This window comes from Pseudochaenichthys georgianus, chromosome 19, assembly GCF_902827115.2.
Source record: "Pseudochaenichthys georgianus chromosome 19, fPseGeo1.2, whole genome shotgun sequence".
In the NCBI taxonomy this organism is placed as follows: Eukaryota; Metazoa; Chordata; class Actinopteri; order Perciformes; family Channichthyidae; genus Pseudochaenichthys; species Pseudochaenichthys georgianus.
This window is the reverse complement of record NC_047521.1, coordinates 20705984-20728721: the sequence shown is the minus strand read 5'-3', so window position 1 is coordinate 20728721 and position 22738 is coordinate 20705984. Positions and strand designations below refer to the sequence as shown.

General features: G+C 43.0%; 1 protein-coding gene across 1 annotated transcript; it reads left to right on the top strand.

Moving 5' to 3' along the window:
- Positions 1-9884: 9884 nt before the first annotated feature.
- LOC117465093 (uncharacterized) lies at positions 9885-22669 on the top strand. Its single transcript, XM_071206656.1, has 31 exons — positions 9885-9969; positions 10949-10969; positions 11109-11271; positions 11385-11653; positions 11750-11895; positions 11977-12292; positions 12742-12904; positions 13018-13286; positions 13383-13528; positions 13610-13925; positions 14375-14537; positions 14651-14919; positions 15016-15161; positions 15243-15558; positions 16008-16170; positions 16284-16552; positions 16649-16794; positions 16876-17191; positions 17641-17803; positions 17917-18185; positions 18282-18427; positions 18509-18824; positions 19274-19436; positions 19550-19818; positions 19915-20060; positions 20142-20454; positions 21131-21217; positions 21322-21493; positions 21578-21843; positions 21930-22039; positions 22137-22669. The coding sequence occupies exons 1-31, from the start codon at positions 9918-9920 to the stop codon at positions 22392-22394; spliced, it is 6327 nt and encodes a 2108-aa protein (XP_071062757.1). The 5' UTR covers positions 9885-9917; the 3' UTR covers positions 22395-22669.
- The last annotated feature ends 69 nt before the right edge of the window (positions 22670-22738 follow it).

Genomic DNA, 22738 nt, shown 5'->3' with positions numbered 1-22738 from the left:
TTTTAGTCTGTTTAATGAGACCAGCTCTCTGAGTTTCAGCTCAGTTTGAAGCTGGTTCCATGCTTCAGGAGCAGCGTAACTGAACGCCCTCTTCCCCAGTTCAGTACGGACTTTTGGTACAGTTAAAAGGAAAAAGTCCTCGGAGTGAAGTCGATAAGATCATGTACCAAGAATAGCCTTATATATATATATATATATATAAAGATGTGCCAGTGTATAAGTCGACGCGTGGTCATGGAAGACCATCCAACACGAGCGTATAGGTGTCAGTGGTGCGTCAAGGTTTTGAGGTTTGTGATGAATCTCAGTGCACCGTGGTAGACGGTATCCAGCTAGTGAAGGCACTGAAAAGATGCATTCATATAAACCACATCTCCATAATCCAGCACAAACAGAAAGGTTGCAGACACTAGTCTCTTTTGGCCTCATAAGAAAAACAGGACTTGTTTCTAAAGAAAACACCTAATTTTATTCTTAGTTTTTTCAAAAGTTCTGCAATGTGTGGTTTAAAAGAAAGCAAATGTATATACCACTTCTGCCGCACTTGTTTTGTTTAAAACCATTGAAGTTGAGGTTGCTTTCTCTACCACAGAACATTTAGTAGAAAAACACATTGTGAACTTCAATTAATAGTATGATATATGGTTTTAGTTTCACCTTCCATTGCAAGAGGCTAAAGATTAGGATCAAGAGAGTTACACAGAGTAAATGCCATGTTTTGCAAACTGTTAAAGCCAAAGATAAAATCTTATTCTACTCTTTGTGTTTACCTTTCTCTCTTACCACAGTGGCTCTGGATTAACTCTAAATTTGCCGTCTTACTAAGATTGAAAGAATAAATCCTAATGCAATCATTTAAATTGACTGTAGTTACAGCTCAAAGGCTCTTCTCTGGTAAAACTAACCATGCCATCATTTCAGGAATTAGGAAAGCATTAAAACTTGCATGGCTGGCTTTTTTGGCAGAGAATTTTTAACAACAAAGATCTGAAGTTGTACAGTAATATTATTTCTAGAGAGTGTTGTATGTCTTTTAAAAATGGACCTTGATGATGATGATTACCTGACAAAATGTTGACTTGCCTTAAATACTTTAATGTATGAAACATCAACCAGAAAACATGCATGCAATGCCACTAAAGCAGGGGTGGGGAACCTTTTTCCTCTCAAGGGCCATTTACATTTTTTCAACATCCTCCGAGGGCCGTACAAATTATTGACCTCTGCTTAAAAATACTAAAATCACAGCCCATTCATTTGGCCTTTCTTTCATGCTGTACAAAGAAAAAGCAACCTCTTAATCCAGATATCTCACCATGACTCGCGTATGCATGCACGTGCACGGTGTGGCATGACCACCAAAACAGAAAGATTTTTTTTTAAATATTGAAGTTAATACCATCAATCTGGTGCACTTTGAGAGCAAAATTAGGAGCTCTATGGATACATCTCTCAACACCCATATGAAACAGAACTGTAAACAGATTTACTTTTTCTTTATGGACATTTTACAAATCACTCTCCTTTCAAAATGTATTCTTGTTTATTAATAACAACTTTTTTTTACTGTCATATAGTATTTTATACCTGTTTACTTTATTCTCTTATTTTTTTATAATAATGATCATATAAAGATGTGCCTTTACCTCACTGGTTGTAGAAAAAGCTTCTTATATTCGTTAGCATAGCTAGCTAACCAGATGCTAATAACAAAAAAGGTATTGACTGTATGATCAGTATGACAGATGAACAGATCGCCACTGGGCTTTCAACTAAAGACACAGCCACGCAAAAACTGCGGCATGTGTACGGCTCCTTATGGGTAGGCTACTGCAATTTTTGGAAGTGCTGGAGCAGTGTTCTGGTGCTCTCCGTCAGCACGACACCCCTGTCAGACGGGACATATACCACGTGATGACACATTAGGCTCGTGTTGTGTTCAAGGACCCTGACCTTGGCCAGGAAAAACAAATACTCTCTTGTTTAATTTTTTTGCGGTCTAGATTTCTTTCATTTTTTTCTTTTTTGCGTGTGTTCATAAATTACCTCGAGGGCCGTACCAAATGGTCTCGCGGGCCGTATACGGCCGGGGGCCGGAGGTTCCCCATCCCTGCACTAAAGCATACATCCCTCTACTTATAATAGGTAGACAGACAGACAGACATATATACATAAATACATAGATACTTTATGTATCCCAAGTTGGGAAATTGTTTAAAACTACTGTAGGGTATTGTGGATCATTTTCCCTGCTGTTGGATGCTTTAATAGCACAGTTTAAACCTTTTTGTAAATTATTTTAGTAACTTTTGTGTCTTAACATGACTGGACATACATTTAATCCGTTCTGCTGAGAACAATGGTAGAACAATATTAATCAAGTTCACTTCCTGCTGGGTTGTTTTCAAATGTTACATAACTGCCTTTGAAATGGTCTTTCTCCTTACTTACATGATGCATATTTGCACCTAAAGGCTTGACGGAAAATGACGGATGAAGTGTACAGTTTGCAGACCTAACATGAATGTATGTAACTGTGTAGTATTGTTGTTTCTGGGTAAGCCATGTCATCAACTTGTCAGCAAGAGCTATTCATAACTTAGGTTGAGGTCTTTACCTTTTGTTGAGATTCTTTTTAAAATTATTATCAGTGATGAGTTATAGAGTCAAGGTAGTGGAGGAAAGGTTTTTGTTGAAACTCTGGATGACGAATTTCTTCATGTTATGTTTTGATATGAAAAAGCTCCGGCTGAACCACTGATCTTGCCTAACCAACCCAATATCCGGTTTGAATGTATATTTCTCTTTTATTATGATAAATAACACCATTGTTTTTCAGATGGGTTGAGAATAGACTGCTTTGGATAAATTGATAGGGAGAAAAAAAAACTGCGGTCAAGCCAGCCTCCACTTGGGAAAACACAGTCAAGCCAGCCCGCACGTGATATTGGGGTGCGCGAATATTAGAAGCATTACGGTAAAATCCCAGCGCTTACTCGGTTAATAACAAAAGCACCTATACAAACAAACCAAACATATTAAATTAAGAAATATGTACTATATAATGTGATCAATAATTATTTTAAACAAACTACGTATAACTACCACGAGTAAATGTAAAATGTAAGGAGTTTCAAAATAAAAGTCCTTTGAAATCTCATATTGAAATCTCATATATGAGCTATCAGCCCTGTGTTTAGATAAGAATAAAACGAAATCTCTCCCTGATCCAAGACTCATCTCACTGCAGGGTGATAGAAGGACACACCATCTACTCACCCAGAAAAGATCAGGACATTCTGATGTGGAGTTTCAAAATAAAAGACCTTTGAAATCCCATATATGAGCTATCAGCCCTGTGTTTAGATAAGAATAAAACGAAATCTCTCCCTGATGCAAGACTCATCTCACTGCAGGGTGATAGAAGGACACCCCATCTACTCACCCAGAAAAAATCAGGACATTCTGATGTGGAGTTTCAAAATAAAAGACCTTTGAAATCCCATATATGAGCTATCAGCCCTGTGTTTAGATAAGAATAAAACGAAATCTCTCCCTGATCCAAGACTCATCTCACTGCAGGGTGATAGAAGGACACCCCATCTACTCACCCAGAGAAAATCAGGACATTCTGATGTGGAGTTTCAAAATAAAAGACCTTTGAAATCCCATATATGAGCTATCAGCCCTGTGTTTAGATAAGAATAAAACGAAATCTCTCCCTGATGCAAGACTCATCTCACTGCAGGGTGATAGAAGGACAGCCCATCTACTCACCCAGAAAAAATCAGGACATTCTGATGTCGGTTTGATTTTATAGGTGCTTTTGTTATTGATCGAGTAAGCGCTGGGATTTTACCGCAATGCTTCTAATATTCGCGCACCCCAATATCACGTGCGGGCTGGCTTGACTGTGTTTTCCCAAGTGGAGGCTGGCTTGACCGCAGTAAAAAAAAGGTACATTTTGATAATTGATCCATTGTCAATATGGCACAAAATGCTTTTATATCTATCTTAATATCTTTACGTTTTAGACAGACACAAAAACAAATGTAAAGATATCGCCAAGGGCTTTGAGAAAAGGCAATTGACATTTTTCACTTTTTTCTGACATTTTGAATCATCAATAATGTTGCAGTTCAATCAACTATGAAAGTAATCCTTAGTTGCAGCCCTACTTTGGGGTACTAAGCAACTATGATTAAAGCATGTTATAATTATTGCAGCTGACATCGTACTGTAGATACAGTATATGCTTTTTTGAGTAGCCTTAATGCTACGTCACGTCATTAGCAGGACAATAGCTAGACAGCAGTGTCAAAACAAGGATGGAAGTGAACTCTGAAATACCCTTTTCATCTACACCAAGTTGGCCAAGGTGATGAAATACGTATAATGCAGACAAAGACAGACAGTTTCGTGACATCTTGTAAGAATGTTCCACTGCTGTCGACAAACATGTTCGGTTTGTACCTTATCTGCGTCTGCAAAAGTGTAATTGATGGGAACACAAAAGAAGCGTAGCTGTCAGGGCTTAGTGAGGCAAGCAGTAGTGATGTTATGTATTGCGCCGAGGCTTCGGAGCGTGTGTCGAGTAATCCCCGAAGCTTTTTGTGAAGCATGTACCTACCGAGGCTTGGTCCAGTGACGTCACCGATGACAAACGAAGCCTCGCTGCCTGTCGATACAACCCAGTCTCACGGCATTTCGTGTTCACCAACACGATTTTTAATCTATTGATTCGTGTTCACCAACACGATTTGCCCCTTTTTTTCGTGTTGTACAGCACGATTTTAAAAGCAATGTATTTCTACTGGTAACGTGTTTCGTGCCTGCAGGCTGCAGCACGTCTTTTTCTCCGGTCGGGTCGTGGAAGTCCGGAAGCTGTGTGGTTCATAAAAACTTGTTCTTACTCAATATCAAGCCACAATTATTGCTTTTATTTTAAATCGTATAATTTCGGACTTTTGTTGCCGTCTGTGAGGAAAATAAATGGGGCTCAGAGCCTCAGGATACTGAAATCTGTATTTTTAAATATTTCTTTCCTTCTAATTTGTTATTCTTTTCAAAATAACACACTGTTATTTACTCACCAATAACACACAATTATCCTTGCTTTTATTTATTGGTTTAATTCCATAATCTCGGGCTTTTTTGGTGTCCGTCAGGAACTGAATTTCAAAATAAAAATAACCGGAAACAGACGTAGGCCTATAAGGGACATTTCGAACATCATTGCAATTGTCAACATTTCTGAGTTTAGGATGGCCGAAGACACTACACTACCCATAATCCCCAGCTATCGTTTAGGACTACAGTCCTTACGCAGAGCGTCAAACAGCTGTGTGAAATGGAACGAAACCACGCCAGATTATCCAAAACTGGAATCGAACACCCCCCCAGAACTACACATGCTGGCTATTGTGTTTCGCAAAATGTTCTATGGGACGTCTCTACTGAACGTTTTCGTTTTTCCCACAATTAGAAGTTGCCATTATTAAACACATTGGTGTTATCAAATGTAAAACATATAATTAATAAATGGGTGAAAATCACTTGTGTCCATAATGCGCAGCATCAATATATACCCACATGACAGCTCATTGCTACTTTGTAATTCTACTCCACTACAATTCAGAGGTTAACCTGGTATTTTTACTCCACTGCATTTATTTGACTTACTTTGCAGATTCTGATTAATTATGTGAAATATAAACAACCCTTAAATCAGACTTTAGTTACACCTGAGTAACATTCAGGTAAGGTGATTGTCAAGTGCCAACAATCAGGAGAGATATTTGATAGTTGGTGCTTGAGAAGACTAAACATGTATCTGCAATTGACATGAATGGAAACAAGTAATAAAGTATATTCATTACTCGTTATTCTCTACTAATAGTTAATTAAAGACTGTATATTATGGCTATTTTGCACATCCCTTTCAAGATTTTCAAAGGTTTATTGACATATCATACACAACTACAGTGTAGTTATGCAATGAATGAAAAACTTGGGTCACAGGTTCCTCAACAGTGCATTACAAGACATCTATCAATATGTGTGTACCTCCACCATTAAACTGTCATATTCTGCACATTTCTTATTCTATCTACATACATAAGAGTATAATTAATGTGTATAATATCAGTTAAAATAAGTGCTTCAACATAGTTAACATTGCAGGAAAGCAATATATTAGACATTAATTACGTTGTCGGGCTTAATATTTAATATTTAATGTTTAAATAAAGGTTCATCCGTTTTTCTGTTTTGCACCTCCTCCTATTAATATCTTTGTACGTCCTGCACTAAACTGTTTTATTGTAGAGATCACTTATAGTATCTTCTTGATTTTTTATATTCTATATTTCTATATTTATACTTTCCCCCTATGAAAGTATGTACTCTTAATATTTTTTTAATCAAATATAACACATAAAAACAATAATTCAATAACGTGCTTTAACCACTAGGAGGTGCACACAAGGTACACACAGCCATAATAACTTTGTATTATTAGTGTGTATGTACTGAAGATGTATAGTTTTATGCATGCTTTCACATCATTTTACAGCATATTGCTATACTATTTCAGACTCAGTATTTACATTCTTACATTCAAAGAAAATCAGTAATATCTTTAAAAACTACAGTCCTTTTCTATCAGCTGTGCACCGTTATGGTGTAAATATAACATATCTATGAATTAGATCAAATGTAAAAGTCAGCCGAATTAGTGTTGATACTGCAAGGAGACGTATTGTGTGAAGAGAAATTGAAGATGTTGTTTAATTGTTGATATATTTATGATCCACGTCAAGTATTCAGTTTCGGCGCCATTTCTTCCAGTTTTTCCAAAGGTCTTCTCATCAGGGCTCTCTAAATAAAGAACTACGGCAGATCTGTAATATGTAATGCAGCCGAACCGTGTGTTACAATGCCGTTATGTGATGACTTTCAAAGAGAAAAGCAAGAGCACTCGGAATTAAGTATTATTTTATACTTTTAAAATGTTTTCCGGATTTCATATAATATAAACACCAACTCCCAGCATGCATTGCGGCTAACACATCCAATCAGCGAGCTTAAAACCATAGCTGAGGATCTTGGGTAATCGCTCGAAATGCCTACGTCTGTTTCCGGTTATATTTATTTTGAAATTCAGTTCCTGATGGACGCCAAAAAAGCCCGAGATTATGGAATTAAACCAATAAATAAAAGCAAGGATAATTGTGTGTTATTGGTGAGTAAATAACAGTGTGTTATTTTGAAAAGAATAACAAATTAGAAGGAAAAAAATATTTTAAAAATACAGATTTCAGTATCCTGAGGCTCTGAGCCCCATTTATTTTCCTCACAGACGGCAACAAAAGTCCGAAATTATACGATTTAAAATAAAAGCAATAACTGTGGCTTGATATTGAGTAAGAACATGTTTTTATGAACCACACAGCTTCCACGACCCGACCGGAGAAAAAGACGTGCTGCAGCCTGCAGGCACGAAACACGTTACCAGTAGAAATACATTGCTTTTAAAATCGTGCTGTACAACACGAAAAAAAGGGGCAAATCGTGATGGTGAACACGAATCAATAGATTAAAAATCGTGTTGGTGAACACGAAATGCCGTGAGACTGGGTTGGTCGATACCACGTGACTGCTTCACGAAGAGTTAAAAAAGGGGAACTCGGGCGGACGGCCCGGGGGCAAGGCAGAGTCCAAGGTGGGGCGAAGGCCACAGCGGGCGAACTCAGGGGGCCGAGCATGAGGGCGAAGGCAGTGGCAGGAAGAGTCAGGGAGCCGGCCCCGAGGGCGAAGGCAGCGGCAGGAAGAGTCAGGGGGCCAGGCCCGAGGGCGAGGACCGCGGCACTCAGGGGGCCGGGCTCGAGGGCGAAGACCGCGGCTCTCAGGGGGCCGGGCTCGAGGGCGAAGACCAGACAGCTCCGGAGGCTGGGCAGGAAGGCGCTGACGGGACAGCGCCGGAGGCCGGGCAGGACCCGGTGTCGGCCGGACAGGAACCGGAGCTGGTGGGACAGGCCTCGGCAGGACCCCCAGCAGGAGAGCAGTAGGCGGGACCTCCAACGGTACAGGACACGGGATTGGCAGGACCCCCGGCAGAAGCGCAGTCGGCAGGACCCCCAACGGGACAGGACATAGGGTTGGCAGGACCCCCGGCAGGAGAGTAGTCGACGGGACCTCCAACGGGACTGGACATGGAGCCGGCAGGACCCCCAGTGGAACCTCCATCGGCACAGGACATAGGGTTGGCAGGACCCCCGGCAGGAGAGTAGTCGGCGGGACCCCCAACGGGACAGAACATGGAGTTGGCAGGACCCCCAGTGGAACCTCCAACAGGACGGGACACAGGGTTGGCAGGACCCCCGGCAGAGCAGCAGTCGGCGGGACCCCCAACGGGACAAGACATGGAGTTGGCAGGACCCCCAGCGGAACCTCCAACGGCACTTCAGTAGGGGCTTGAATTGGGACTTGAGTAGGAACTTGAGTTGGGACTGGAGAGGGGACTGGGGAGGGGACTCGAGAGGGGACTGGAGAGGGGACTCGAGAGGGGACTCGAGAGGGGACTGGAGAGGGGACTCGAGAGGGAACTGGAGAGGGGACTCGAAATGGGACTAGAGTTGGGATTTGAGAAGGGACTAGAGTTGGGATTTGAGAAGGGACGAGAGATGGGACTAGAGGAGGGACTAGAGTAGGGACTAGAGTTGGTACCTGAGAAGTGACTAGAGAAGTGACTAGAGGTGGGACTGGAGAAGGGACTAGAGAAGGGACTAGAGAAGTGACCTGAGGAGGGACTAGGGAAGGGACTTGGGAAGGGACTAGAGGGGGAACTCGAGAAGAGACTAGAGAGGGTACCAGAGAAGGGACTTGAGTTAGGACTCGAGAAAAGACTAGAGAAGGGACCAGAGATGGGACTATGGCAGCTGGGGCCAGAGCTGGGTCTGGAACCATGGCCGCTGGGGCTGGAACTGGGGCCGGGGCCATGGCTGCTGGGGCCAGAACTAGGTCTGGAACCATGGCTGCTGGGGCCAGAACTGGGTCTGGAACCATGGCTGCTGGGGCCAGAACTAAGTCTGGAACCATGGCTGCTGGGGCCAGAACCATGGATCGGGCTGCAAACGGACCACACCGATGCGTGTGGTCTCATAACGGGAGTTAGGAGGCCTGGGACTGTCAGGCAGCGGATAACACACCATGAGGAAATCCAAAATCCCGCCCGGTAAGAATCTCACCAAGCCTGGTTTCTCCATAGTTATCTGGCGCGCCTCTGCCAGAGCAGCCTCTCGCTGCTGAACCCTGGACGCTCCCATACATCGATCAGAGCAGGTAGCCAAAGAAAAAGTAAAATCCAACAATTCCTGCTCAAAAGGATCTGCTGGACCCATATTTGGTGAGTTCCTTCTGTCAGGGTTGAGTGAGGCAAGCAGGACCCAAATGCAGATGAACAGACAAAACACAACACGGACAGATCGTGACAGTAGCAGCAATATATATATTTATTCAGATCTATTGGACTGTGAAAGGGGAAGTTCGGTCTTCAAACCAAGGACTCATATTCCAATTTGATATCAAATTGTTTTAATTATCAAATACAATTGGAGTAATAATCTTTACTTTGTTTTAATCTAGTTTTTCACTAATAAGACAACTATCCTCATTACAGATTAAACTATTAGAGTTAAGGGACTTATAGTCAGGACAGTGGCCTCTTAACTCTGTATAAAAGGACATTCATGGATCATCGTAGTCTTTTATTCACAAAAATTGAGCAATACAAACAAGGAAACTGTAACTCTTTTAGATGATGCAGGAGTGCTTGATGGGAGGGGCACATGTCCCGGCAGGTGACACGTCAAAATGAGTATATAAAGAGTGACAAACAGGAGTCTAGCAGTCACACAATGGCTTCAGGAAAGTGGATCTGTGTTTTGACTTTTTGCATTTTAACTGCAGGTAAGTCACACTTACATTTGAGGATAGGCCTTATTGAAAAAAAGGGCTTAAAATGATTTAACTCTCTATTTACATGATTTTTAAAGCTTTCTGAACTGTTTGTTACGATTATCTTGTGATTAAGGAACATCAATTTCAACTGAGTATTTTAGATGTGAACAGTATGATTTGAAAACCTGAATATATTTTAAATTGTAAATTTAGATTAGCCTACAATAAAAACATATGAATAGCTAGATGAAATAGTAATAAGTAGACATTTTACCACTGTAATGTATTTTCCGGTTTCCTCTAAAAGAAGTGCCCGACATTTTGTAGTTTGGCATCAATTTCTGTAATTCCCATGAATTGTTGTTACCCCAAAAGTATTTTCTGTGGCATTGTAAATCATTTTTAAGTGCCAACTTTAAGAATAAAGCATTGTATTACATTTTTATAATGTATCTTTTTATTAAATGCCATTACAAAATGTTATTATTATATTTTCCGGTACATTTTGTTTTGTATTCATGATTGTTTTAACTAAAAGGTAGCTGTATTATATGTAAAATAATTGCAGCCAGTGTGCTCAAGTGCTATATAATTAAAGAATGGAATATATATATCAAAAAATGGCAAGATCTTTAATGAAGAGACATACTTTAGGACTTTCTTCATTGATAAATCAGATTATCATTTTATATCCTTTCGAATAAAAGTTGTAAGTTATACAATTTAAAATGACTTTATTAAATATAAATATTTTACTATAACATTATCTGTTTAGCTCTGAAGTTAGTTAAAGATAAATCCATAAATCACAAATTGTAATGTTTTTATTTTAGAGATGCATTATTTGACAGTGGTAAATAAACATGACAAATAATTTAAATGTTTTTGTACAATATAAGTAGAATATATTGTTTGTGTGTTTGCCTTATACTGTAATACCCAGTATTTTCCAATTGATAAAACGTCAATTTTTTGTTCTCTTTCCCAGAATCACATGCTCAGCTTGATGGTGAGTTCAATATTTAATTTAATCAGTTTAATTATCTGGCATTTTTAAAGTTTAAAGTTTTCTAACTTTTTAAATATACAAACAAAAACTCTAAACTGACTTTGTTTCTAATGTATTGATGTAATTATCTGTTTTCCAGTATGTGGCATCACTCCCCTGAACACCAGGATAGTTGGAGGTGAAGACGCTCCAGCTGGAAGTTGGCCCTGGCAGGTTAGTCTGCAGAGATTTGGCAGCCATGTTTGTGGTGGATCCCTCATCAACAGAGAGTGGGTGATGTCTGCTGCTCACTGCTTCTCCAGGTGGGTAACTGTAAAGTATAAAAAGATCACATGTTCATTGTCTCTGACTACGGTTATCCTTTTAGTCCATGTTTCTCCCAAGCCAATACATGTTTTTGTCATTTTCAATTTAGTGCGGATAGCTCTGGATGGCGGGTTTCTCTGGGCCGTCAGAACCTGCAGGGCAATAACCCAAATGAAGTGTCCAGCACTGTTGCTGAGATAGTGTTGCACCCAGCCTATGACAGTGACACCAGCAACAATGACATAGCTCTGCTCAGACTCTCCTCCCCAGTCAAATTCACAGACTACATCAGACCTGTGTGTCTGGCAGCCGGTGACAGTGTGTTCAACAGCGGCACTGATAGCTGGGTCACGGGCTGGGGAGCAGTCAAGGAAGGAGGTGAGTCTGCTTGTTGCTGACAAAGAGTTTGGTGTCATTGTCTTTATAAACCGTGGATGGATTTGTGAGTAACCTCTCTTGTTATTGTTCTCTCAGAGTCATTACCGTTCCCTGAAACCCTTCAAGAAGTGGAGGTGCCAGTTCAGGGAAACAGACAGTGTAACTGTCTCAATGGAGTCGGTACAATCACAGACAACATGATCTGTGCTGGTCTTCTGGAGGGAGGCAAAGACTCATGTCAGGTAGGCTGCTTCCTTGACTCGGTCACTTGTTGGTAAAATGTGTTGAGGAAATGCTCAGACGTCTCCTTCAAATGTTCTCAGGGTGACTCGGGAGGTCCAATGGTGAACCAGCAGGGCTCCGTCTGGGTCCAGTCTGGAATTGTTAGCTTTGGTTTTGGCTGTGCTCGGCCCAAACTTCCAGGAGTCTACTCCAGAGTGTCCAACTACCAGTCCTGGATCAACTCCCACATCACATCTGATAAGCCAGGCTTTGTCCAGTTCAGCTCCAGTGGACTGGATGCTGATAACAGCTACACCTGTCCTGGTCTGCTACCTCCCCCTGTCACTGCTGCAACTATTACTACTGCAGAACCAGACACTGCTACTGACCCAGGATCCACAGAATCAAGTGCTAAATGTAAGTATACTATCTACTGCAGTACTCTAATATGCTTGCAATTTCCAGCAGATCAGCTGCAATAGGAGTTCACTGTAGGGTGCCCGTAGGCTCTGTGCTGTGACCAGGTCTCCTTTTCATTGACATGCTCCCTCTTGGCCAACTTCTTTAACGGCACAATATCAGTGTCCATTTTTATTCAGACGATACTCAGATCTATCTAAGCTCTAACCGTTCAAAGACTATAGGAACACTCTCCATGCTAAATTTCCTTCAGGACATTGCGAGAATAGATCCGATGTCTCTGACTGGTGTGATTCATTATTAAATGAAAATATTTGGCCCAAAATGTACGGATGGTTCTCGCTTTGAGCTGACTTCCTGCAGTTATCGCCTTGACTTTTCGGTTGACTTTACAGTTTATCAGTTTTGTTGGTACTGTTCTTTTTACCAATGCCTCCTTTTTGCAGTGTGTGGCATCACTCCCCTGAACACCAGGATAGTTGGAGGTGAAGACGCTCCAGCTGGAAGTTGGCCCTGGCAGGTTAGTCTGCAGAGATTTGGCAGCCATGTTTGTGGTGGATCCCTCATCAACAGAGAGTGGGTGATGTCTGCTGCTCACTGCTTCTCCAGGTGGGTAACTGTAAAGTATAAAAAGATCACATGTTCATTGTCTCTGACTACGGTTATCCTTTTAGTCCATGTTTCTCCCAAGCCAATACATGTTTTTGTCATTTTCAATTTAGTGCGGATAGCTCTGGATGGCGGGTTTCTCTGGGCCGTCAGAACCTGCAGGGCAATAACCCAAATGAAGTGTCCAGCACTGTTGCTGAGATAGTGTTGCACCCAGCCTATGACAGTGACACCAGCAACAATGACATAGCTCTGCTCAGACTCTCATCCCCAGTCAAATTCACAGACTACATCAGACCTGTGTGTCTGGCAGCCGGTGACAGTGTGTTCAACAGCGGCACTGATAGCTGGGTCACGGGCTGGGGAGCAGTCAAGGAAGGAGGTGAGTCTGCTTGTTGCTGACAAAGAGTTTGGTGTCATTGTCTTTATAAACCGTGGATGGATTTGTGAGTAACCTCTCTTGTTATTGTTCTCTCAGAGTCATTACCGTTCCCTGAAACCCTTCAAGAAGTGGAGGTGCCAGTTCAGGGAAACAGACAGTGTAACTGTCTCAATGGAGTCGGTACAATCACAGACAACATGATCTGTGCTGGTCTTCTGGAGGGAGGCAAAGACTCATGTCAGGTAGGCTGCTTCCTTGACTCGGTCACTTGTTGGTAAAATGTGTTGAGGAAATGCTCAGACGTCTCCTTCAAATGTTCTCAGGGTGACTCGGGAGGTCCAATGGTGAACCAGCAGGGCTCCGTCTGGGTCCAGTCTGGAATTGTTAGCTTTGGTTTTGGCTGTGCTCGGCCCAAACTTCCAGGAGTCTACTCCAGAGTGTCCAACTACCAGTCCTGGATCAACTCCCACATCACATCTGATAAGCCAGGCTTTGTCCAGTTCAGCTCCAGTGGACTGGATGCTGATAACAGCTACACCTGTCCTGGTCTGCTACCTCCCCCTGTCACTGCTGCAACTATTACTACTGCAGAACCAGACACTGCTACTGACCCAGGATCCACAGAATCAAGTGCTAAATGTAAGTATACTATCTACTGCAGTACTCTAATATGCTTGCAATTTCCAGCAGATCAGCTGCAATAGGAGTTCACTGTAGGGTGCTCGTAGGCTCTGTGCTGTGACCAGGTCTCTTTTTCATTGACATGCTCCCTCTTGGCCAACTTCTTTAACGGCACAATATCAGTGTCCATTTGTATTCAGACGATACTCAGATCTATCTAAGCTCTAACCGTTCAAAGACTATAGGAACACTCTCCATGCTAAATTTCCTTCAGGACATTGCGAGAATAGATCCGATGTCTCTGACTGGTGTGATTCATTATTAAATGAAAATATTTGGCCCAAAATGTACGGATGGTTCTCGCTTTGAGCTGACTTCCTGCAGTTATCGCCTTGACTTTTCGGTTGACTTTACAGTTTATCAGTTTTGTTGGTACTGTTATTTTTACCAATGCCTCCTTTTTGCAGTGTGTGGCATCACTCCCCTGAACACCAGGATAGTTGGAGGTGAAGACGCTCCAGCTGGAAGTTGGCCCTGGCAGGTTAGTCTGCAGAGATTTGGCAGCCATGTTTGTGGTGGATCCCTCATCAACAGAGAGTGGGTGATGTCTGCTGCTCACTGCTTCTCCAGGTGGGTAACTGTAAAGTATAAAAAGATCACATGTTCATTGTCTCTGACTACGGTTATCCTTTTAGTCCATGTTTCTCCCAAGCCAATACATGTTTTTGTCATTTTCAATTTAGTGCGGATAGCTCTGGATGGCGGGTTTCTCTGGGCCGTCAGAACCTGCAGGGCAATAACCCAAATGAAGTGTCCAGCACTGTTGCTGAGATAGTGTTGCACCCAGCCTATGACAGTGACACCAGCAACAATGACATAGCTCTGCTCAGACTCTCCTCCCCAGTCAAATTCACAGACTACATCAGACCTGTGTGTCTGGCAGCCGGTGACAGTGTGTTCAACAGCGGCACTGATAGCTGGGTCACGGGCTGGGGAGCAGTCAAGGAAGGAGGTGAGTCTGCTTGTTGCTGACAAAGAGTTTGGTGTCATTGTCTTTATAAACCGTGGATGGATTTGTGAGTAACCTCTCTTGTTATTGTTCTCTCAGAGTCATTACCGTTCCCTGAAACCCTTCAAGAAGTGGAGGTGCCAGTTCAGGGAAACAGACAGTGTAACTGTCTCAATGGAGTCGGTACAATCACAGACAACATGATCTGTGCTGGTCTTCTGGCAGGAGGCAAAGACTCATGTCAGGTAGGCTGCTTCCTTGACTCGGTCACTTGTTGGTAAAATGTGTTGAGGAAATGCTCAGACGTCTCCTTCAAATGTTCTCAGGGTGACTCGGGAGGTCCAATGGTGAACCAGCAGGGCTCCGCCTGGGTCCAGTCTGGAATTGTTAGCTTTGGTTTTGGCTGTGCTCGGCCCAAACTTCCAGGAGTCTACTCCAGAGTGTCCAACTACCAGTCCTGGATCAACTCCCACATCACATCTGATAAGCCAGGCTTTGTCCAGTTCAGCTCCAGTGGACTGGATGCTGATAACAGCTACACCTGTCCTGGTCTGCTACCTCCCCCTGTCACTGCTGCAACTATTACTACTGCAGAACCAGACACTGCTACTGACCCAGGATCCACAGAATCAAGTGCTAAATGTAAGTATACTATCTACTGCAGTACTCTAATATGCTTGCAATTTCCAGCAGATCAGCTGCAATAGGAGTTCACTGTAGGGTGCTCGTAGGCTCTGTGCTGTGACCAGGTCTCTTTTTCATTGACATGCTCCCTCTTGGCCAACTTCTTTAACGGCACAATATCAGTGTCCATTTTTATTCAGACGATACTCAGATCTATCTAAGCTCTAACCGTTCAAAGACTATAGGAACACTCTCCATGCTAAATTTCCTTCAGGACATTGCGAGAATAGATCCGATGTCTCTGACTGGTGTGATTCATTATTAAATGAAAATATTTGGCCCAAAATGTACGGATGGTTCTCGCTTTGAGCTGACTTCCTGCAGTTATCGCCTGGACTTTTCGGTTGACTTTACAGTTTATCAGTTTTGTTGGTACTGTTCTTTTTACCAATGCCTCCTTTTTGCAGTGTGTGGCATCACTCCCCTGAACACCAGGATAGTTGGAGGTGAAGACGCTCCAGCTGGAAGTTGGCCCTGGCAGGTTAGTCTGCAGAGATTTGGCAGCCATGTTTGTGGTGGATCCCTCATCAACAGAGAGTGGGTGATGTCTGCTGCTCACTGCTTCTCCAGGTGGGTAACTGTAAAGTATAAAAAGATCACATGTTCATTGTCTCTGACTACGGTTATCCTTTTAGTCCATGTTTCTCCCAAGCCAATACATGTTTTTGTCATTTTCAATTTAGTGCGGATAGCTCTGGATGGCGGGTTTCTCTGGGCCGTCAGAACCTGCAGGGCAATAACCCAAATGAAGTGTCCAGCACTGTTGCTGAGATAGTGTTGCACCCAGCCTATGACAGTGACACCAGCAACAATGACATAGCTCTGCTCAGACTCTCCTCCCCAGTCAAATTCACAGACTACATCAGACCTGTGTGTCTGGCAGCCGGTGACAGTGTGTTCAACAGCGGCACTGATAGCTGGGTCACGGGCTGGGGAGCAGTCAAGGAAGGAGGTGAGTCTGCTTGTTGCTGACAAAGAGTTTGGTGTCATTGTCTTTATAAACCGTGGATGGATTTGTGAGTAACCTCTCTTGTTATTGTTCTCTCAGAGTCATTACCGTTCCCTGAAACCCTTCAAGAAGTGGAGGTGCCAGTTCAGGGAAACAGACAGTGTAACTGTCTCAATGGAGTCGGTACAATCACAGACAACATGATCTGTGCTGGTCTTCTGGAGGGAGGCAAAGACTCATGTCAGGTAGGCTGCTTCCTTGACTCGGTCACTTGTTGGTAAAATGTGTTGAGGAAATGCTCAGACGTCTCCTTCAAATGTTCTCAGGGTGACTCGGGAGGTCCAATGGTGAACCAGCAGGGCTCCGTCTGGGTCCAGTCTGGAATTGTTAGCTTTGGTTTTGGCTGTGCTCGGCCCAAACTTCCAGGAGTCTACTCCAGAGTGTCCAACTACCAGTCCTGGATCAACTCCCACATCACATCTGATAAGCCAGGCTTTGTCCAGTTCAGCTCCAGTGGACTGGATGCTGATAACAGCTACACCTGTCCTGGTCTGCTACCTCCCCCTGTCACTGCTGCAACTATTACTACTGCAGAACCAGACACTGCTACTGACCCAGGATCCACAGAATCAAGTGCTAAATGTAAGTATACTATCTACTGCAGTACTCTAATATGCTTGCAATTTCCAGCAGATCAGCTGCAATAGGAGTTCACTGTAGGGTGCCCGTAGGCTCTGTGCTGTGACCAGGTCTCTTTTTCATTGACATGCTCCCTCTTGGCCAACTTCTTTAACGGCACAATATCAGTGTCCATTTGTATTCAGACGATACTCAGATCTATCTAAGCTCTAACCGTTCAAAGACTATAGGAACACTCTCCATGCTAAATTTCCTTCAGGACATTGCGAGAATAGATCCGATGTCTCTGACTGGTGTGATTCATTATTAAATGAAAATATTTGGCCCAAAATGTACGGATGGTTCTCGCTTTGAGCTGACTTCCTGCAGTTATCGCCTTGACTTTTCGGTTGACTTTACAGTTTATCAGTTTTGTTGGTACTGTTATTTTTACCAATGCCTCCTTTTTGCAGTGTGTGGCATCACTCCCCTGAACACCAGGATAGTTGGAGGTGAAGACGCTCCAGCTGGAAGTTGGCCCTGGCAGGTTAGTCTGCAGAGATTTGGCAGCCATGTTTGTGGTGGATCCCTCATCAACAGAGAGTGGGTGATGTCTGCTGCTCACTGCTTCTCCAGGTGGGTAACTGTAAAGTATAAAAAGATCACATGTTCATTGTCTCTGACTACGGTTATCCTTTTAGTCCATGTTTCTCCCAAGCCAATACATGTTTTTGTCATTTTCAATTTAGTGCGGATAGCTCTGGATGGCGGGTTTCTCTGGGCCGTCAGAACCTGCAGGGCAATAACCCAAATGAAGTGTCCAGCACTGTTGCTGAGATAGTGTTGCACCCAGCCTATGACAGTGACACCAGCAACAATGACATAGCTCTGCTCAGACTCTCCTCCCCAGTCAAATTCACAGACTACATCAGACCTGTGTGTCTGGCAGCCGGTGACAGTGTGTTCAACAGCGGCACTGATAGCTGGGTCACGGGCTGGGGAGCAGTCAAGGAAGGAGGTGAGTCTGCTTGTTGCTGACAAAGAGTTTGGTGTCATTGTCTTTATAAACCGTGGATGGATTTGTGAGTAACCTCTCTTGTTATTGTTCTCTCAGAGTCATTACCGTTCCCTGAAACCCTTCAAGAAGTGGAGGTGCCAGTTCTGGGAAACAGACAGTGTAACTGTCTCAATGGAGTCGGTACAATCACAGACAACATGATCTGTGCTGGTCTTCTGGCAGGAGGCAAAGACTCATGTCAGGTAGGCTGCTTCCTTGACTCGGTCACTTGTTGGTAAAATGTGTTGAGGAAATGCTCAGACGTCTCCTTCAAATGTTCTCAGGGTGACTCAGGAGGTCCAATGGTGAACCAGCAGGGCTCCGTCTGGGTCCAGTCTGGAATTGTTAGCTTTGGTTTTGGCTGTGCTCGGCCCAAACTTCCAGGAGTCTACTCCAGAGTGTCCAACTACCAGTCCTGGATCAACTCCCACATCACATCTGATAAGCCAGGCTTTGTCCAGTTCAGCTCCAGTGGACTGGATGCTGATAACAGCTACACCTGTCCTGGTCTGCTACCTCCCCCTGTCACTGCTGCAACTATTACTACTGCAGAACCAGACACTGCTACTGACCCAGGATCCACAGAATCAAGTGCTAAATGTAAGTATACTATCTACTGCAGTACTCTAATATGCTTGCAATTTCCAGCAGATCAGCTGCAATAGGAGTTCACTGTAGGGTGCCCGTAGGCTCTGTGCTGTGACCAGGTCTCTTTTTCATTGACATGCTCCCTCTTGGCCAACTTCTTTAACGGCACAATATCAGTGTCCATTTGTATTCAGACGATACTCAGATCTATCTAAGCTCTAACCGTTCAAAGACTATAGGAACACTCTCCATGCTAAATTTCCTTCAGGACATTGCGAGAATAGATCCGATGTCTCTGACTGGTGTGATTCATTATTAAATGAAAATATTTGGCCCAAAATATACGGATGGTTCTCGCTTTGAGCTGACTTCCTGCAGTTATCGCCTTGACTTTTCGGTTGACTTTACAGTTTATCAGTTTTGTTGGTACTGTTATTTTTACCAATGCCTCCTTTTTGCAGTGTGTGGCATCACTCCCCTGAACACCAGGATAGTTGGAGGTGAAGACGCTCCAGCTGGAAGTTGGCCCTGGCAGGTTAGTCTGCAGAGATTTGGCAGCCATGTTTGTGGTGGATCCCTCATCAACAGAGAGTGGGTGATGTCTGCTGCTCACTGCTTCTCCAGGTGGGTAACTGTAAAGTATAAAAAGATCACATGTTCATTGTCTCTGACTACGGTTATCCTTTTAGTCCATGTTTCTCCCAAGCCAATACATGTTTTTGTCATTTTCAATTTAGTGCGGATAGCTCTGGATGGCGGGTTTCTCTGGGCCGTCAGAACCTGCAGGGCAATAACCCAAATGAAGTGTCCAGCACTGTTGCTGAGATAGTGTTGCACCCAGCCTATGACAGTGACACCAGCAACAATGACATAGCTCTGCTCAGACTCTCCTCCCCAGTCAAATTCACAGACTACATCAGACCTGTGTGTCTGGCAGCCGGTGACAGTGTGTTCAACAGCGGCACTGATAGCTGGGTCACGGGCTGGGGAGCAGTCAAGGAAGGAGGTGAGTCTGCTTGTTGCTGACAAAGAGTTTGGTGTCATTGTCTTTATAAACCGTGGATGGATTTGTGAGTAACCTCTCTTGTTATTGTTCTCTCAGAGTCATTACCGTTCCCTGAAACCCTTCAAGAAGTGGAGGTGCCAGTTCTGGGAAACAGACAGTGTAACTGTCTCAATGGAGTCGGTACAATCATAGACAACATGATCTGTGCTGGTCTTCTGGCAGGAGGCAAAGACTCATGTCAGGTAGGCTGCTTCCTTGACTCGGTCACTTGTTGGTAAAATGTGTTGAGGAAATGCTCAGACGTCTCCTTCAAATGTTCTCAGGGTGACTCGGGAGGTCCAATGGTGAACCAGCAGGGCTCCGTCTGGGTCCAGTCTGGAATTGTTAGCTTTGGTTTTGGCTGTGCTCGGCCCAAACTTCCAGGAGTCTACTCCAGAGTGTCCAACTACCAGTCCTGGATCAACTCCCACATCACATCTGATAAGCCAGGCTTTGTCCAGTTCAGCTCCAGTGGACTGGATGCTGATAACAGCTACACCTGTCCTGGTCTGCTACCTCCCCCTGTCACTGCTGCAACTATTACTACTGCAGAACCAGACACTGCTACTGACCCAGGATCCACAAAAAGCGCTGAATGTAAATGTTTTTTCTCAAACCTTCACATAAACTCAAGTTTCCATTATATTATCCAACCCACATATATTATTATGTTCTATCGATAATTTAAGACACTTTTTTTAACCAAGGTTCGTCATGTAATTTTTAATTAAGTGTCTATAATTTTTATGATTATATTGTATACCTTTTTAACTGGAGACTCTACATATGAAAAGCGTTCTCTCTTAAAAAAAAAATGTTTAAACAAGTGAATGAGACAAAATGTTGTGTCTATAGCCCTACCGCCAACCTTACCAAAGACAAGCCAAAGCATTGCAAAATAAATTGTAACCTGTCTTGTATTTCAGACACTTCTGAAGAGCTTTTTTCGTTGGCACCACAAGTTTTATAAAATTATATATATAAATATTCAATTAAAGCCACACTTAACTTAATATGTGCTACCACAATACCTACGACAACCCCAAGTACTACAACATAAACTGTAACCACTCCTTCACGGGAGTGTCCTGATTTTTTTATTATTAAATAATTTAAATAAAATCATACATATTTGGGTTTGTTGGGGGAGACACTACAGGTTAATAAAAAAATAGGTAGCCTATGTCCATTAATTGTCAGTTGATTTCTTAACATTAGTCAATCATTTTTGGTGTTACAATTTGCATAATTGTACTTAATATGTGTCTTCCAGCTACCTCAACGACTACGCCAACAACAACAACAACAACAACAACAACAACAACAAGCACCACGACCCAAACTGTAACCACTGCTGCACGTGAGTGTCCTGAAAAAATACTAAATAAAAATGGATCGTGTTATTTTTCTCTTCCTGTCGTTTATTTCAGATTATTTTTATTTCGCAATTTGTTTCTCATACAGCGTCAATGTGTGGCAAAGCTCCCCTGAACAGCCGTGCTTCCGGGGACAGTGGTCGTGTACCTGGAGGGATGTGGCCCTGGATGGTTAGTCTCTACAAAAATGGGGTCTACACATGTGGAGGAACCCTGATATCTAAAAACTTTGTCCTCACTTCTGCCCAGTGCTTCTCCACGTAAGTATAAAAGCGTTGTTGGTTTATAAAAGTTATATTTAGCAGTGAAATAAGGCAATATGTTGCTCTTCATCCTCCTGACAGCTCAAATCCAGATAAGCGCGAGTGGAGAGTGTTGCTGGGCCCGCGCCTAGTGAATGGAAATGAGGAGTTTGTGATGACTCGGGGCGTTAAGAAAATTATTCTGAGCAAATTTACGGGCCTCAATATTGCTCTGCTGAAGCTGACTAAGCGAGCCAGCACAGGAGATTTTATCCAGCCTGTGTGTATGGACGTTAGCAAAGCCCGAAGCTTCCCTGTTGGAACTCAATGCTGGGTGGCAGGCTGGGATAAGGGCATCAAGAGCGGAGGTAAGCTTCTATCATGCTTTTTGCTCACTTAAAAATCGGTATTATTCAGTAGATCTTAATCTTCATCAATACATACATTTTTTCAGCCACTCAAAAAGCCGGCTTAAGTCTGCGGGATATAGAAACTCAAGTGGCAAGCTGTGGGACTGGGTCTGGTTCTGACAACATTTGCACTTATGCCATGAACCTTCAACAGGTAAATACAGTTTTCAAATGTAGCAATCAGTTGTCCTTGTAATTGGACAGATGTTTTCAGTAACCCATTGATGATGATTCCTGTTTGTTTTTTGCAGGGGGATCATGGCGGCCCTCTGCTCTGCAAGTCAGACTCCTCTTGGTTCCAGGTGGCCGTTGTATTCATGAGTGGAAATAAATCAGTCCGTGCTGACCTGCAGGTCTTTGCCAAAGCTTCAAGATTCAGCTCTTTCTTAAAGGAGACAGTTGGGGACATGCCGTCTCCAGCAACAGGAAATGCAGCAAGTTTCTCAATTTCATTAGTCCTCTCTCTCGCTGTCCCCGTTACCTCACTGTTTCTGGTGTTAGGATGTTAGTACTGTTGTGAAGTAGTTAATTGTTGCACTTAAAAGTTGAACAAATCATACATGGCTAAAATGCATGATCTGTTTGGTATTTTGAAAACAGAAACGTATAAATATAACTTATATAGGTATGGCCCTACAATATATCATTTAAATATAGCATGATAGGTGTCCTTTAAGATACTAAGGTCACTTGTCCAAAGAAGTTAATATATTTATAACAAAAAATATATTTTATCGTAGTATGATACAGGGAAATGTATTTTTTATAACGTACCTCGCTGAATCCAGTTAAATGAAGGACAACTTTGAAGTTCTAATATATTCTATATGCCGCTCTACCTCTTGTGTCTTTC

Excerpts from the sequence above, each read along its gene's own strand:
- LOC117465093 (XM_071206656.1), top strand. The coding sequence starts at position 9,918 with ATGGCTTCAGGAAAGTGGATCTGTGTTTTGACTTTTTGCATTTTAACT. Across the intron at positions 21,218-21,321 it reads AACTGTAACCACTGCTGCAC|CGTCAATGTGTGGCAAAGCT; the intron begins GTGAGTGTCCTG and ends TTTCTCATACAG. Across the intron at positions 21,494-21,577 it reads TCTGCCCAGTGCTTCTCCAC|CTCAAATCCAGATAAGCGCG; the intron begins GTAAGTATAAAA and ends TCCTCCTGACAG.